This window comes from Heteronotia binoei, chromosome 9 (genome assembly GCF_032191835.1).
Source record: "Heteronotia binoei isolate CCM8104 ecotype False Entrance Well chromosome 9, APGP_CSIRO_Hbin_v1, whole genome shotgun sequence".
NCBI classification, from domain to species: Eukaryota; Metazoa; Chordata; class Lepidosauria; order Squamata; family Gekkonidae; genus Heteronotia; species Heteronotia binoei.
Genome location: NC_083231.1, coordinates 21,618,416 through 21,632,822, shown reverse-complemented (window position 1 = coordinate 21,632,822; position 14,407 = coordinate 21,618,416). Strand labels below are relative to the sequence as shown.

General features: G+C 41.6%; 1 protein-coding gene across 1 annotated transcript in view; it reads right to left on the bottom strand.

Moving 5' to 3' along the window:
• Positions 1–14,407, bottom strand: part of FAM114A1 (family with sequence similarity 114 member A1) — a 45,061-nt gene that overhangs the window by 29,525 nt on the left and 1,129 nt on the right. The window contains exons 2-3 of the mRNA XM_060247356.1: positions 11,418–11,745; positions 2,756–2,842 (exon numbers count right to left, since the gene is read on the bottom strand). Of these exons, the coding sequence (XP_060103339.1) occupies positions 2,756–2,842; positions 11,418–11,745 (415 nt within the window). The remainder of the gene's footprint in view (positions 1–2,755; positions 2,843–11,417; positions 11,746–14,407) is intronic.

The window sequence follows — 14,407 nt, the reverse complement described above, 5'->3', positions numbered from 1 at the left end:
CCTGACTTTGGCTAGATCACACTTTTTACTGCTATCAGCAGGACATGGTTAATTGAGTGAAGAGGCCCTGTGGCGCAGAGTGGTAAAGCAGCTGTACTGCAGTACTGTGATCTGAACTCTCTGCTCACGACCTGAGATCAAGTCTGATTCAGGTAGCTGGCCCAAGGTTGACTCAGCCTTCCATCCTTCCGAGGTCGGTAAAATGAGTACCCAGCTTGGTGAGGAGGAAGTGTAAAAGACTGGGTAAGGCAATGGCAAACCACCCCGTAAAAAGTCTGCCGTGAAAACATTGTGAAAGCAATGTCACCCCAGAATCGGAAACGACTGGTGCTTGCAGAGGGGACCTTTCCTTTCCTATAAAATAAAATATAAACAAGTACTTTATGAGTTACTGCCACTGTGGTAAAATAGATTGCTATTACCTGGAACAAACTATTTACATTTTTATCCTTCAGGGATATCGAATTAGATTAAGAGGCAAACAAAGGACTATGGATGAGAAGGAACGTTCTGTTTCAAGATTCTATGATCGCTAGCTAAAGTACTCATAAGATACTCTATGAATTCAATAATAACTATTTGCCAGGGACCATAAAGCTACATAAGATGTCCCAGTAGTGTGAAACAGCACCATTGAGAAATTACACAGAAGAACAGAAATGTGTCTCAGGGAAAAAAACAAAAAGCAGCCAAGTTGAGAAGTCTCTGAACGGGCAGACTAATAAACTGCTCAAGACTTGAAATGAATGTGCTGCTATACTGACAGTGCAATCCTATCCCTGACTTGTGACCACTGACACTGAGTATTGACAAAATTGCTACTAAATTCAATTGCAGCAAGAGAAGCTAAGCTGCAGTCATATATTTATGCCAACACTGTGCCATAATTGAAACTGGCAGTACATATTGCTGGCATAACCCCAATATTCGTGGAGACAAAGTCACTATGATGGAAAAACGGGCTTTAGTTGTGGGTGTCTCCGGAGAGAAAAGTTTTCCTCAGCCCTGATATGTAAGATTCTTTTAACTGGAGAAATTGCATTCTAGACCTTTTTGAATGCAAAGTCTGTAATCTGCCATAGAAATATGTCTCTTCCCCCCAAGGGTTTTGCCTGCTCTCCTGTCTTATGAAACGATTTTGGATTCTCTCAGAATCTGTTTAACACTTAATTATTGTGAAATGCTTTCTATCTCCTTTGAAAGATGCCGCTTCACTTCTTCCAGATCTTTGCAGCAGCCTCCTAGGGATTTAATTGCTTCTAATTAACCTCAGCAAATTCATAATCATTTTATTGCTTGCACTGACCTGCTTTGTGGGTCTTAATTTAGCTAACGGATAGTTCTGAGCTCATCATTTCATATCCGTTGCTCACATTCTGCATTTTTTGAATACGCTTTGGAAAGATAATATAATAGCAATTTCAATTACTTGTTCTCACTGAGCCATACCCTTCTTTTATAAATTGTTGAGATTCTGACAATGTATTACAGTCAAATCAATATGTAATTAGAACAATCACAAATCCTTAATTAATCACAGGATTCAGACACACACACACACTTCTGCAATACTGATACAACTTTGGATTTCCTGTACAATAAACTCCTAGCTGCCAACACGGTGTACCTCCCTGCGGCAAAAACAAAAGCATCCAAAATATTGTAAGAGGGAGTTCTTTTTATTAAGGATTTTTTTCCAGGGGGGGGAAAATGGTTCTCTCCAGCCTTCACCTCCCCTTTTATTATTTGTCTCCTTGGGTTTTGCGTTTTTTAAAAAAAGATTTCTAACTTCCCAGGCACACTTTTATTTTCAGAGAAAATATGCATGTATGTGCGTATTTGCTGCTAAGTCGATTATCAACAAATATGTGTTGGTGATGCATTATGCCCCCAAAATTCAATCTTGTGACCTGTCAGCGATTTTAAAAGCATGCATCTAGATCTGTAAGACAACACTGAAGAAAAACTCCCTATCGCTCTATTAAGAATAATTTAATATAAACTTTATAAAAGATACAGACAAACAAAAATGTTTTTTTAAAAAAAACTTAAAACATGCTTAAAATGTTAGCACTTGTTGGTATTAAAGATGCTTTCTTTGTATCTCTCCCATGGGATCCAGGGAACTGGGCAAAGGAAGCGCTGGCTCCTTCCTTCTTTCCGGGGCCAGGAGGGGGAAGGAAGAGAGGCTTGGCTCAGTAGCTCTGCTGTGCAATTGAGAGAGCCTGGAAAAATAAGCTCTGCCTTTCCCCGCTTCCTCCCCAAGTGAGAAGCCTCAGCCAATGGAGAAAACAGAGGCTTTGCTCTGTAGCTTCTGTGTGATTAAAAAAGCCTGGCAAGGCAAGCTGTGATGCAGAAGGAAGCAAGAGAGAGGGAGAAGGAAGCACATGACAGCCAGTTGCTCGGGGGCCTGATAGGAGCCCTCCGGGAGCCTGATTCGGCCCCCAGGCTGCATGTTTAATACCCCTGGTCTAGTGCCTCCCATACACGCATCTTCCGCACAATAAGTGTACTTTGGATACTAGCTTGCCAGCTGAGGAACTGAAACAGTGCACAGCACCATGAGCTTGGATCAAGAACCTTGGCACCAAGGGTTTGTTCATGCCATGCAGATAGACAAAGCAACTACTTTCAAGTATTTTATATAATAATAATAATACTTTTTATTTGTATCCCGCCCTCCCCGCACAAGCAGGCTCAGGGCAGCTCACAACAGCTTTACTATATAACAGCTTTACTGTTCTAGATACTTAACAACTGTGGCAGATGCTGTTGAAAGTAGGGACCTGCCCCACGATCCCCAAGTTGTCCATCTGCTCCCTTTAGGTGGTGAATCCACATCCTACAGGGAGGGGAGGGGGAGAGAGATTCACATTATTCAGATAGCAGCTACTGATACCTGGAGAAACATTAGTTTAAAATCAATGTAGAAATGAAGCAGCCAGTAATGCCGTAGAAACCATCCAATTTATTATGGCTTAAGATTTTGTTTGTGTCAATTTGAATCATCGGATGTATGGTCCAGTTTTGGACATGAAGAGGAGTGTCACAATCTGTTGAAATGCACCCTCTACTGCTGCCTGTTAATCCAGAAACTGTCACTTTTTAACTTGCTAGAATGGGTTGTTTCCATTGTCTATTTACATAGAGGTCAAAGTTGCAACACTTTTCACCTGTGCAAGAAACACATACCCACCTGAGTAAAGGGATGTAATTGGAAATATAGTTATTTTCTGTTCTTTTAACAGTATATATTAGCAGTGGCAACAATCATTGTACTACATAAAATCTAACAATGTATGGTGCTGTGAAGTTCACTTTTGAATGGAAAATTCTGTACGTATCGAAAGCATACACTACCACAAGCAAATTCTTTGCAAAAGATAGTTTCAGGATATTGGGCTACACTTTTTATATCTTAAGTGCTTTGATAATTAACCAGCTCCACATCAGAGCAGTGTTCTTCAATTGGTGTTCTAGGGAACCTGGGATTTGTCTGAATTTAAACAGCAGGTTCTTCATGAAAGCTCAGTAACGGCTGATTAGCTTTCCTGAAGGATAATTTGCCAATTCCTAAAGCACAAAGAAGAGTGTCAGTTATGTTCTACAGCAAGGGTCCTCAATTTTGTTAAGTCTCTGGGCAATCTGTCTGAGAAAGATAGATCCAAGTACAGTCGTGTTGGTCTCAAATAGTAGAACAAAATAGGAGTCAAGTTGCACCTTTAAGACCAACTTAATTTTATTCAGAACATAAGCTTTTGTGTGCTCTCCAAGTATACTTCATCAGACGAGAAAATGCTCATGCTACTCAGATCAAAGGTTTGCTCAATTTGTTAATTTTACTGTTCTGTTATTAAATCTTAAATTTGAATCTTAAATTTGTACCATTTTGCATTCTAAAACACTTCCTACCAGATAATTTTACTATACTGCCATTGGATCTTAAATTTGTACCAGTATGCATTCTGAGCCACTGACTACCAGCTATGTGTGGATTTGCTCACTGTACCGGATTCCTCATCTGATGAAGTGTGCTTAGAGCTTGCGTTCTGAATAAAATTAAGTTGGTCTTAAAGGTGCAACTTGACTCCTATTTTAGTCTGAGAAAGAGTACTGGGTACTGTCAAGAAACTGGCCTTATCTAGCTATTTCTCAGCTTTTCAAAATTTTGGGCCTAGTCAATTTACTGAATGTTTCTCTCCGGGAAATTAATGCCATGCTGACTTGCAGTTTCCAGAAAGATAAGGGATGAGATGGAGTCAGGCACAGGTGTGAATGAGATCCAGGGTCTTTTTTGTAGAAAAAGCCCAGCAGGAACTCACTTTCATATTAGGCCACACCTCCTGACATCATAGCATAGGACTTCATATGTTTAGCATAGGACTTTTTTGTAGAAAAAGCCCAGCGGAAGCTCATTTGCATATTAGGCCACACCCCTTGGTGCCAAACCAGCCGGAACTGTGTTCCTGTGCATTTCTGTTAAAAAAAAAAAAGCCCTGATGAGATCAAAACAGCAGATTTCCTGGCTTCTTCTCTTCAGTGGGGCAAAGTCATTTAAAATGGTTAGGTCACACCTCCTTTCACTGCAAGCAGGGCTTTGCAAATTTTGTATGGCTGTTTTGAAACAGAAGCCCAAATAGCCACTGGTGATAAAGAGCATCCTTGCTCTTGACCTTTGAAGTACCTTGATAGGTACCTGTTGTTTGATGAGGTGAATAGGTCTATTATAGGAGTCCTGTAATGACTTGTAACCTCCAGAAAGTAGCAGTGTTGCTGACGGGCATCTCCAAATCCTGAACCCTGATAAGGTTGTCATCCAAGTAGGGGTAAGTATCTATCCTCTGCAGTGGCAGACTGGGACTAAAAATACTGGTTGCCAGGAGACAAATGGGGCCCACCCACAACTATAAAGCTATCATTTAATTTTTATTAGAAATAAATAAATTTTTCAAAAAATACATGTGGAAAAAGGTAGCTGACTCAAGGCTGACTCAGCCTTCCATCCTTCCGAGGTCGGTAATGACCACCCAGCTTTCTGGGATGAAAGTGTAGATGACTGGGCAAGGCAATAGCAAACCACCCCGTAAAAAGTCTGCTGTGAAAACATTGTGAAAGCAACGTCACCCCAGAGTCGGAAAGATTGGTGCTTGCACAGGGGACTACCTTTACCTTTATATATACATATATACACATATTAGTAAGTTCAGTGTATGCATATAGTACATTTTACTGGCAGTATGCAATAGATACTAAATGTAAGTGCAGATTGCATTTTCTCCAGGGGAGCTGATCTCTGCCAGCTGGAGATCAGTTGTAAAAGCAGAAGATCCCCAGGCCTCACCTGGAGGCTGGCAACCCTAAATACAATGTAAATTTTAGTTGCTCTACAGTAATAATATTGGAACTTCTATTATATTTTCAAGCTACTAAAAGGACATTAACATTTTTTAACATATTGTCTAATGTTTAAGGGGGCCCACTTCATCAGGGGCCCACTTGCCATCGGGCAAGCTGGCACCCTAGCCAGTCCGCCACTGATCCTCTGCTGTCTGAGAATGACTATAAGCATCACCATAACCTTGGAGAACACCCTTGGGAAGGAAGAACAGTCAAATGGAAGTGCCTTGTATTGGTAATGCTGATCCTTGTAGACAAAATAGAGGAACTGCCTGGAAGAGTGATGAATAGGCACATGCAGGTAAGTTTCTTTGAGATCTGGAAAAGTAATCATTCTGCTGCAAAATTTGGAGAACTGATCATAGTGCTTCCATATGAAATTTCCGTTTCTGTATTCACAGACTGCAGGTTTAGGATTGCCCATTTTTTTAGGAACAATTAGAAGGATGGAGTAAACTCCCTGAAAATGCTGTTGAAGGGGTACTGGTTTCTCTGCCAACTGTGTAGTTCAAGGTGGGAATAACCTTCTTCAAAAGCGTCTACAATACTGCAGTCTGAGCTCTTTGCTTATGACCTGAGTTTGATCCCAGCAGAAGCTGGGTTCAGGTAGCTGGCTCAAGGATGACTCAGCCTTCCATATTTCCAAGGTTGATAAAATGAGTACCCAGCTTGCTGGGGGGAAAGTGTAGATGACTGGGGAAGGCAATGACAAACCACCCCATAAAAAGTCTGCTGTGAAAATGTCATAATGCGACGTCACCCCAGAGTTGGAAACGACTGGTGCTTGCACGGGGGACTACCTTTACCTTTTTAGAGGCGTCCTTAGAATCTGATTCTTTTCCATTCTCAACATTTGCTGAAGATTTTTCCCCAAAGGAGAAGTAAGAGCCAACTCTAAGGTATCTAACAAAATGGAACTAGGCACTAGCAAGATGCTGGAGCAGCAGGGTTAAACAGGAGAGTCACACAAAATTTGCATAACCCTGTCTGGAGTAAGAGGAGGCTTTACCTAACCAGTCTGAATGACTTCCCCCACTGAAGGAGAACACGTGCCGGAGAGCTCCAAGACCAGAGTCTCAGAGGGAATTTCATTTTCACATTCCATCTCATTAGCACAAGGAACCCTGGGTGGGGTAAGCTGCTTGACTGTGACTCTATCCCTTCAGTCTGACCAGGTAACATCTTGGTCTTAGGGCCAGGGGCCATTCTGTAGAAAAATAGGTGGTGGAGCTCATCCAGGGATTGCTTTGCAGCTGCACCTACTATTCAATGGACAAGGTAGGTAGGTGGGGAGGAAGAGAGGGAACCCTCAGAAAGGTTCAGCTCCTGTGAGCTCCTGCTGAATTCAAGGCCTGCATAAGACTAAAGCTTGAACAAGTATTGTAGGACCGTTACTAAGTTTTATTATTTTCTTCCTGGCTTTGCATTGCTTCTGTATCTGTATTCTTTTGCATACTGCTTTTAATAAACCTTAGTAATTATACTCCCGTGTACCTTGGCTTATTTTGGCTACAGCTACCAAGTCACTGTGGAACTCAACCTGCAAGTGTCCAACCTTGCATGGATGACTTGCTTAACGCTCCATAGGGCTGCAGATTTGATCCCTCTGTCTCTCATCTGAGGATTATCTTAGAGGGGCTGGTGGTGGGTTGCTACCCTGGGCACAGAAGATTCGCTACGCAGTATTGTGCATTTTGCTCTTGCTCTTCATCCCAAAGTTTGCTTGTGGGACAAGGGGGTTTTGACAGGTACCACATGAAAATGGCTGTATGAAGGGCTATTAGAAAAAATGCTGGAAGGTTCTAAGACAGGTGTGGCCAAACTTGCTAAATGCAAGAGCCACATAGGATGAACATCAGATGTTTGAGAGCCACAAGACATGAACGTCAGATGTTTGAGAGCTGCAGGACAAGAAGGCAGGCAAACAGATGGGGGAGAGAGAGGTGGAAAGAAAGCAACTTTAACTTTAAATGCATTCTCCAAGCCACTGGCTGGCTTGGAGAAGTGATTTAAAGAGACAAATGCTTTCTCCAAGCTGGCCGAGGGCGGTGGGGGCTTCAAGAGCCACACAATATGTGTGAAAAAGCCACATGTGGCTCCTGAGCCGCAGTTTTGCCACCCCTGTTCTAAGACAAGCATCCTCCAAGAGTGGGTTCAGGTGGGTAGCCATGTTGGTCTGCAGTAGAAGAGCCAGTGCCACTGGACATGCATCTAGGTCTCCAGGGATGGAGACAGGTATTTCCACATGAATGCTCCCTGCAGACCCTGGGAATCTCCTGCTCCGGTGAGGTAGTGGGAAGCCAGGACTGGTCCTTTGCTTTGAGGAAGAAGCAACTTGACACCTTGACACCAAGAAGCGCACTGCTGGTCACCACATGGGCAAATCACTGTTCTGTGATATGTGGGGCAATAGTGAGACCCAGTTGGCTTGGAGGACAGACTAGAGATCCCTGGCAGAAAACCATTGTGGAAAATGTTCTCTGAAGCTATGAAATCCAGAACGGCATTAGGATACTGAAACTACTGTACTGGGCTAAAAAATCTTGCTGCCTTGTCAACCTTCATATACTTTATGACCTCAGTTATACAGTGTATTGAACATTTTGTCCTGCGAAGTCATCACCCTATTAGAAAAAAATTAATTATTTATGTGTATGATTCTCTTTATCTCCTGTCAGGACAGAATAAATCATTTTCTCTTCCAGTTACTGTCCTGCATCTCCTTCGTCCAAAATCCATCATGCATCTTTTCAGCCTGCCTTCTAACATGAAGAATTAACTAAAGGAAGTATTACTGAAAATTTATTTCATTTTGCTGACTGGCAAAAAAAGCAACGACTGCTAGTATGGTTTTATTATTATAGGCCCAAGCAAAAATGATGCTATCAATTAAATGCTTTCACCTGGGTCCAAATTCAAAGTCTCAAGGAACTTTTAACATATAGGCAAATCTAATCAATCATCTATAGAAAAGCCAAGTCTTTAGGCTGCTCTTGGTTTAAATTGTAGCCCACACAGCTGCTCTCTGGGGGGCATATATAGTTATATACAAAGCAAAACCACTGTGCAATCAAGAGTGGCAGAGGTAGTTTTTTGCACAGAGATAATGATGACTGCAGCTTTATACCCCGCCCTTCTCTCTGAATCAGAGTCTCAGAGTGGCTTACAATCTCCTTTATCTTCTTTTCCCACAACAGACATCCTGTGAGGTGGGTAGGGCTGAGAGAGCTCTCACAGCAGCTGCCCTTTCAAGGACAACCTCTGCAAGAGCTATGGCTGACCCAAGGTCATCCCAGCAACTGCAAGTAGAGGAGTGGGGAATCAAACTCGGTTCTCCCAGATAAGAGTCCTCACACTTAACTACTACACCAAACTGGCTCTCAGAAATGCACTGGTTTTAAAAAAAACAAAACCCAAAACAACAAGCCTCCACATCCTTTCATACCTGACTTGCCTCCTCAGATCACAGCAACAAGCTGAGAAGCACAAAGGGAAGGAGAACGCCACTCGTACACCACAGAATACTGCACTATCCTTAGGCTTCAACAGTCACTCACAACTTGATTGTTGCCAATTAGGGTTGCCAATCCCCAGGTGAGGTTTGGAGGCCCTCCTCTGCTTCAGGGTCATCAGAAAGCGGGGGAGGGGGGATGTCTGCTGGGCATTATTTCCTATGGAGACCGATTCCTAGTATAATGGAGAATTGAACCATGGGTATCTGGGGGTCTGGAGGGGGGCTGTTTTTTGAGATAGAGGCACCACATGATTCAGAGCATGGGTCTCCAATCTCATTAAGCCTGTGAGCACTTTTGGCATGTTGAGAATGCTGAATGGGTGCCACCACAAAATGGCCACCAGAGGAAGCAATAACAAGATGGCTGCCATGGTATGCTGGGACAAAGCTGCAATCCAAGCAACTATAACAGAGGCAGCTGTTTCTAAATGGATGTAGCTCATTACAGTCACAAAGGATTACGGGTTCTTCTGAAGGATCTCTTACTACTAGGAGGTACAGGAAACCCACTTGCTTTGGGGAACGAGCAAATTTGTGTCAGGAAAATCATTGGTGGGCACTATGCCTGCAGGTGACACATTAGGGAACATTAGTTCAAAGTATGCTGTGTTGCCTTACTTCCATACTTAGGGATTTCTACCTCATGTTCGTTATTCTGAGTGTACTTTGTTACTTTAGTATTATTAACAGTGATGAAAAGACCTAGGTTTAGAAATTGATTTGATTTCTCTGGTGGTTATGAATTCTAAAATTATCAACAGTGTATTCTTAAGCAGATTGCCACCCTTCTAAAGCTTTTACGACCAACCAAAATAAGCATGCTTTTGCTTCTGATCAATCTGTCTTCTTGCAGCTCAAACAATAACAGAACCTATTCATGTTATGGTGTGTGACAGACTGCCCCTTGTTTTTTGGGGGGAATGCATTTCTGGGTAGTTCCCAAAGGCTGCTGGAATTCTGCTTTCATGTGATAAGGAATGCAAAAAAAGAGAGCAGTTTTAGATGTATTTTCCCCCACATCCTTAACAAAGCAATATTTGAATGCTGACAGGCAGAAATAGCAGCTATTACATACTCCCAAACATTTGTTTCTACCCAGAAACTAAAAGCGTACAATAACCCCACGCTTAGAAGAATGCAATATTATGTGAACACATTGTAAGAACAAAAGCATAGTTTGTTGTTTCCATTTGAACTTCTTTTTAAATAATGCCACTCTCACTAAAAGATGGAACTGCACATTCCTCTGACATGCTATATGGTGCTGTTTCTTTCTGCAATCAAAGGTGTGGGTGTGCAGGCCATCTGAAATGGTCAGGGAGGGGGTGATGAATCACATTACTAAATAATACTCTAATATATTCCAGAAGGGCAGCCATGTTAAATCTGTTACAACAAAATCAAAGGTGTCTGTGGCACTTTAAAGACAAATGGACTTACTGTGGCATAAGCTTATGTGGTCAAAAGCAATGTTCCCTCTTTAGCTGCAGACTCTTGTGAGCAAAAATTCTACTTTGTGAACTACTGGCATTTAAGTTGTGCACTACTGGCATTAAAATTGTAAGCTACTGCATAAATTAGTGTACTCTGCGGTCATCCTTCCTGAGTTAAGACAAAAATCTGTGAGCTGGAGGCTAGAAATCTGTGAGCTAGCTCACACTAATTTAGCTTAGAGGGGGAACACTGGTCAAGAGCCCCATTCATCAGGAGCACTGGTAATATGCTTTGCACACATACGCTTGTATCCTGCAAGCATCAGGCAAAGAATAATGGAGGCAGGCATTGATACATTATAAGCAGTTGCAGACTGGCCAGGGTGTCAGCTTGCCCGATGGCAGTGGGCCCCCTTAAAGATTAGGCAATATGTTAAAAATGTTAATGACCTTTTAGTTGCTTGAAAATATAGTAGAAGTTCCAGTATTTTTACTGTAATGCAACTAAAATTTACGTTGTATTTAGGGTTGCCAGCCTCCAGGTGGGGCCTGGAGATCTCCCGCTTTTACAACTGATCTCCAGCTGGCAGAGACCGGCTCCTCTGGAGAAAATGCAATCTGTATTTACATTTAATATCTAGTGTATACTGCCAGTGATATGTACAATGTATGTACACTGTAATTACTAATATATATATTGTACCAAAAAGTTTTAACTGTACCTTTTTTCCACTCACGTATTTTTTTAAAATTTTATTTATTTCTTACAAAAATTAAATGATCACCTTATAGTTGTGGGCGGGCCCCCTATGTCTCTTGGCAACCAATATTTTTAGACCCAGTCCACCACTGATTATAAGAGTGGAACTAAGGATGAAGCTGCAGCAGGAATACAGAAAACCTATGCCAAATGCACTCCCTCTGTAAGGTGTATGGATAAAAACTCAGTACAGTGCCATCACCCTAAGGAATCTGCAGAAACATCTTATTTAAGACACTCTTTTGACTGCATTGTAGAACAGATATATTAACAGGGGTAATATTTCTGGAAGGAAGTGAAGAGCGTTTCTTACTGGGCAACTCTGTTCGTTCAGTATTTCAGATTCAGGTTCTGGTTGGAGGCTGACAGTCTCGCTGCATTCACCAGGATCAATCTCGGCTATGTCTTCGCTACAGCATTCCTCATTCAAAGGATGCCCCGATGTGGCCAAGTCCCCTTCCTGTCTGTTGCCTGAGCATTCAGAAACTTCCTTTTCATGATGCGATGGTACTACTGTTTCTCTGTGTATTTCTCTCTGTATCTCTGTGGCAAAGGCTGAAATGTTACTTCTTGGTTCCAGTATTTCTCTGTTTTCCTCTTTAATTGTTGCATCTTGAGTATCGCCAGACATTTTTAAAATTCTGCATACAAACAAGAAAGAAAGAAATGTAATATGCAATTTAAACATATGAAAACTAATTCTTTTTCTTGCAATTGAAGGTTACTGGAACTTATAATGTATTTTACTACCTCAGGCTAAACAGGAACCTTCAAAATCATACAGACCCTTTTCATTTGTTACAATTTTGCTATTCCTGCTTTGCTTAATAAAAATAGTGCGGTACATGCGATACTCTCAATATGCACATTGACTATTTTGTGTGAACACAGGCAGCATGTGTATTCTCCAGCTTTGGAACATACAAACATACGCCTCAATAAATTCGGTTTGATTGCGTGTACTGAAGCAGGAAAATATACACATTGCCCTATTCACATTGCAAAGATTTAGAGAGCCAGTTTGGTGTAGTGGTGAAGTGCACGACTCTTATCTGGGAGAACTGGGTTTGATTACCCACTCCTCCACATGCAACTCCTGGAGAGACCCCTGGTATAATTATCTCATAACTCTCTCAGAGCTGTTCTGCTCAAGAGCAGTAGAGCTCTCTCAGCCTCACATACTTCACAGGGTGTCTGTTGTGGGAAGGGAATAGTAAGCCACTATGAGATTCTGAGTGAAGGGCAGGGTATAAATCCAGTCTCCTCTCCTCCCCCTCCTTCATCATCATCATCATACAAAATGGCAAATATTGTTATTAACAGGATCACACATAGTGTACCTGCTTGGTAAGTAAGGTAGGAGCGCCAAAATTGTAACAACCGAAGAGGGCTACGGGGCTGCATTATTTCACTGAATATCTCTTTGTCATTCTCTGATCCTTTGTCATGCTCAGAACTGGAACAATCAGTAAGATGTGGGCTTGAGGCAAGAGAGTTCTTACTACATTGCATTTGTTGCAGCAGAATCCTGCAGCACCTTAAAAGACTAACAAAATTAATCCCGCTACAAGCTTACTTTATCAAATGCATCTATTGAAACAAGCTTTGTCAAAATAAATCTTGGGTTTTTTAAAGGTGCTGCTGGACTTCTGCTTAATTTTTCAGTCAGTTGCCAGTCATCACAGAAACACTAGTCTGTATGAAAAATACAACACCACGCGCTTTATGTAATATTGCTTTTCCCAGTCTATATATTATGAAACAGGGCTTTTTTTGTAGTAGGAACTCCTTTGCATTTTAGGCCACACCCCTCGTATGTAGCTAATCCTCCAAGAGCTTACAGAACTCTTATTACAGGGCCTACTGAAAGCTCTTGGAGGACTGGTGACATCAACAGTGTGTGGCCTAATATGCAAAGGAGTTCCTGCTACAAAAAAAGCCCTGGATATAAGCACCCTTTAAAAAAAAATCAGACTTGCAGAAGACAAGTAAGAACTAAATGAGAGAGACCTTGCATGGGAAATCTCAATGCCTTGAGATGCCTTGGGTAAGGAATCTGAGAGCTTAAGGACAGATACACCATGGTTCATCTTACCAACCTTCAGGCAGCGGCTGGAGATCTGCAAATGAGCTCTAGGCAACAGAGAACAGTTGCCCCATTTAAAATGGGTGCTTTCGAAGGTAGACTTCTGTGGCATCACACCTTGCTGTAGTCCCTCCCTTCACCAAACTCCGCCATCCCCAGACTCCATCTCAAAAACCTTCAGGAATTTCTAAACTCAGAGCTGGTAGCCTTATGGTTACAATAGACATTTGACAGATACTTATTAATGAGATGATGTCCATATAATTTGGTCTACTTTCCTGGTATGATTTAAAGGAAGTTAAAGGTTTAGATACCCAAGGCAACACGGCTTAAAATAATCAGTTTAGTTTGCTATATACCAGGGGTGGCCAACGGTAGCTCTCCAGATGTTTTTTGCCTACAACTCCCATCAGCCCCCAGCCCCGGCCATGCTGACTGGGGCTGATGGGAGTTGTAGGCAAAAAACATCTGGAGAGCTACCGTTGGCCACCCCTGCTATATGCAGTTGAAGAATGTGACTTAAAAATCAGCATCCTGCGACTGAAAAACTTTAACAATGCACAGGGAACCTGATGTCACCTGACAAATTAGCTGTACTTGTCAGTCCTCCTATTATAACACTGTCTGGTATTTTCATTACCTTCAACAGCAAATGAACACAACAGCATAGCATAGCTTTGGAAAACATGAACATATTATGCAAACTGAAACAGATTCTATGCAATGAACTGATCTAATATAGTCAGTCACTATAATAATATTATCAATTATTTTGACAGAAAGCTTATCAAACCACAATCTGGAACTCCGCCTGCTTCAAAACAGAAATCTTTGAGATTTATTTTTATTATTTACGTCCTGGCTCAATTCACCCCAAAATAAAAATATCACCACAAAAAGTCGCACAGGTTAGCACGTTCTTATTCACCAGCAAGAAAACAGTTAAATAAGAAAACCAAACATATTTACAGACATCGCCTTGGGACATATACTTTTGAACAACCATAAATCAATAAACCCAACTCCTTGAACTAGGGTGACATCTGCTGACGTAGCTAGGTCTTAAAATAAATTTCTTCCAAAGTACTCAATAGCAATATCTGATACATATACACATTAAAATGTGAGAGTTTTTAAAAATGTATATGCATGTCAAGGATCCTAGACAAACAGATCCCTGTGCGAACCACCCAGCAATACACTCTTTATTCTTCTCT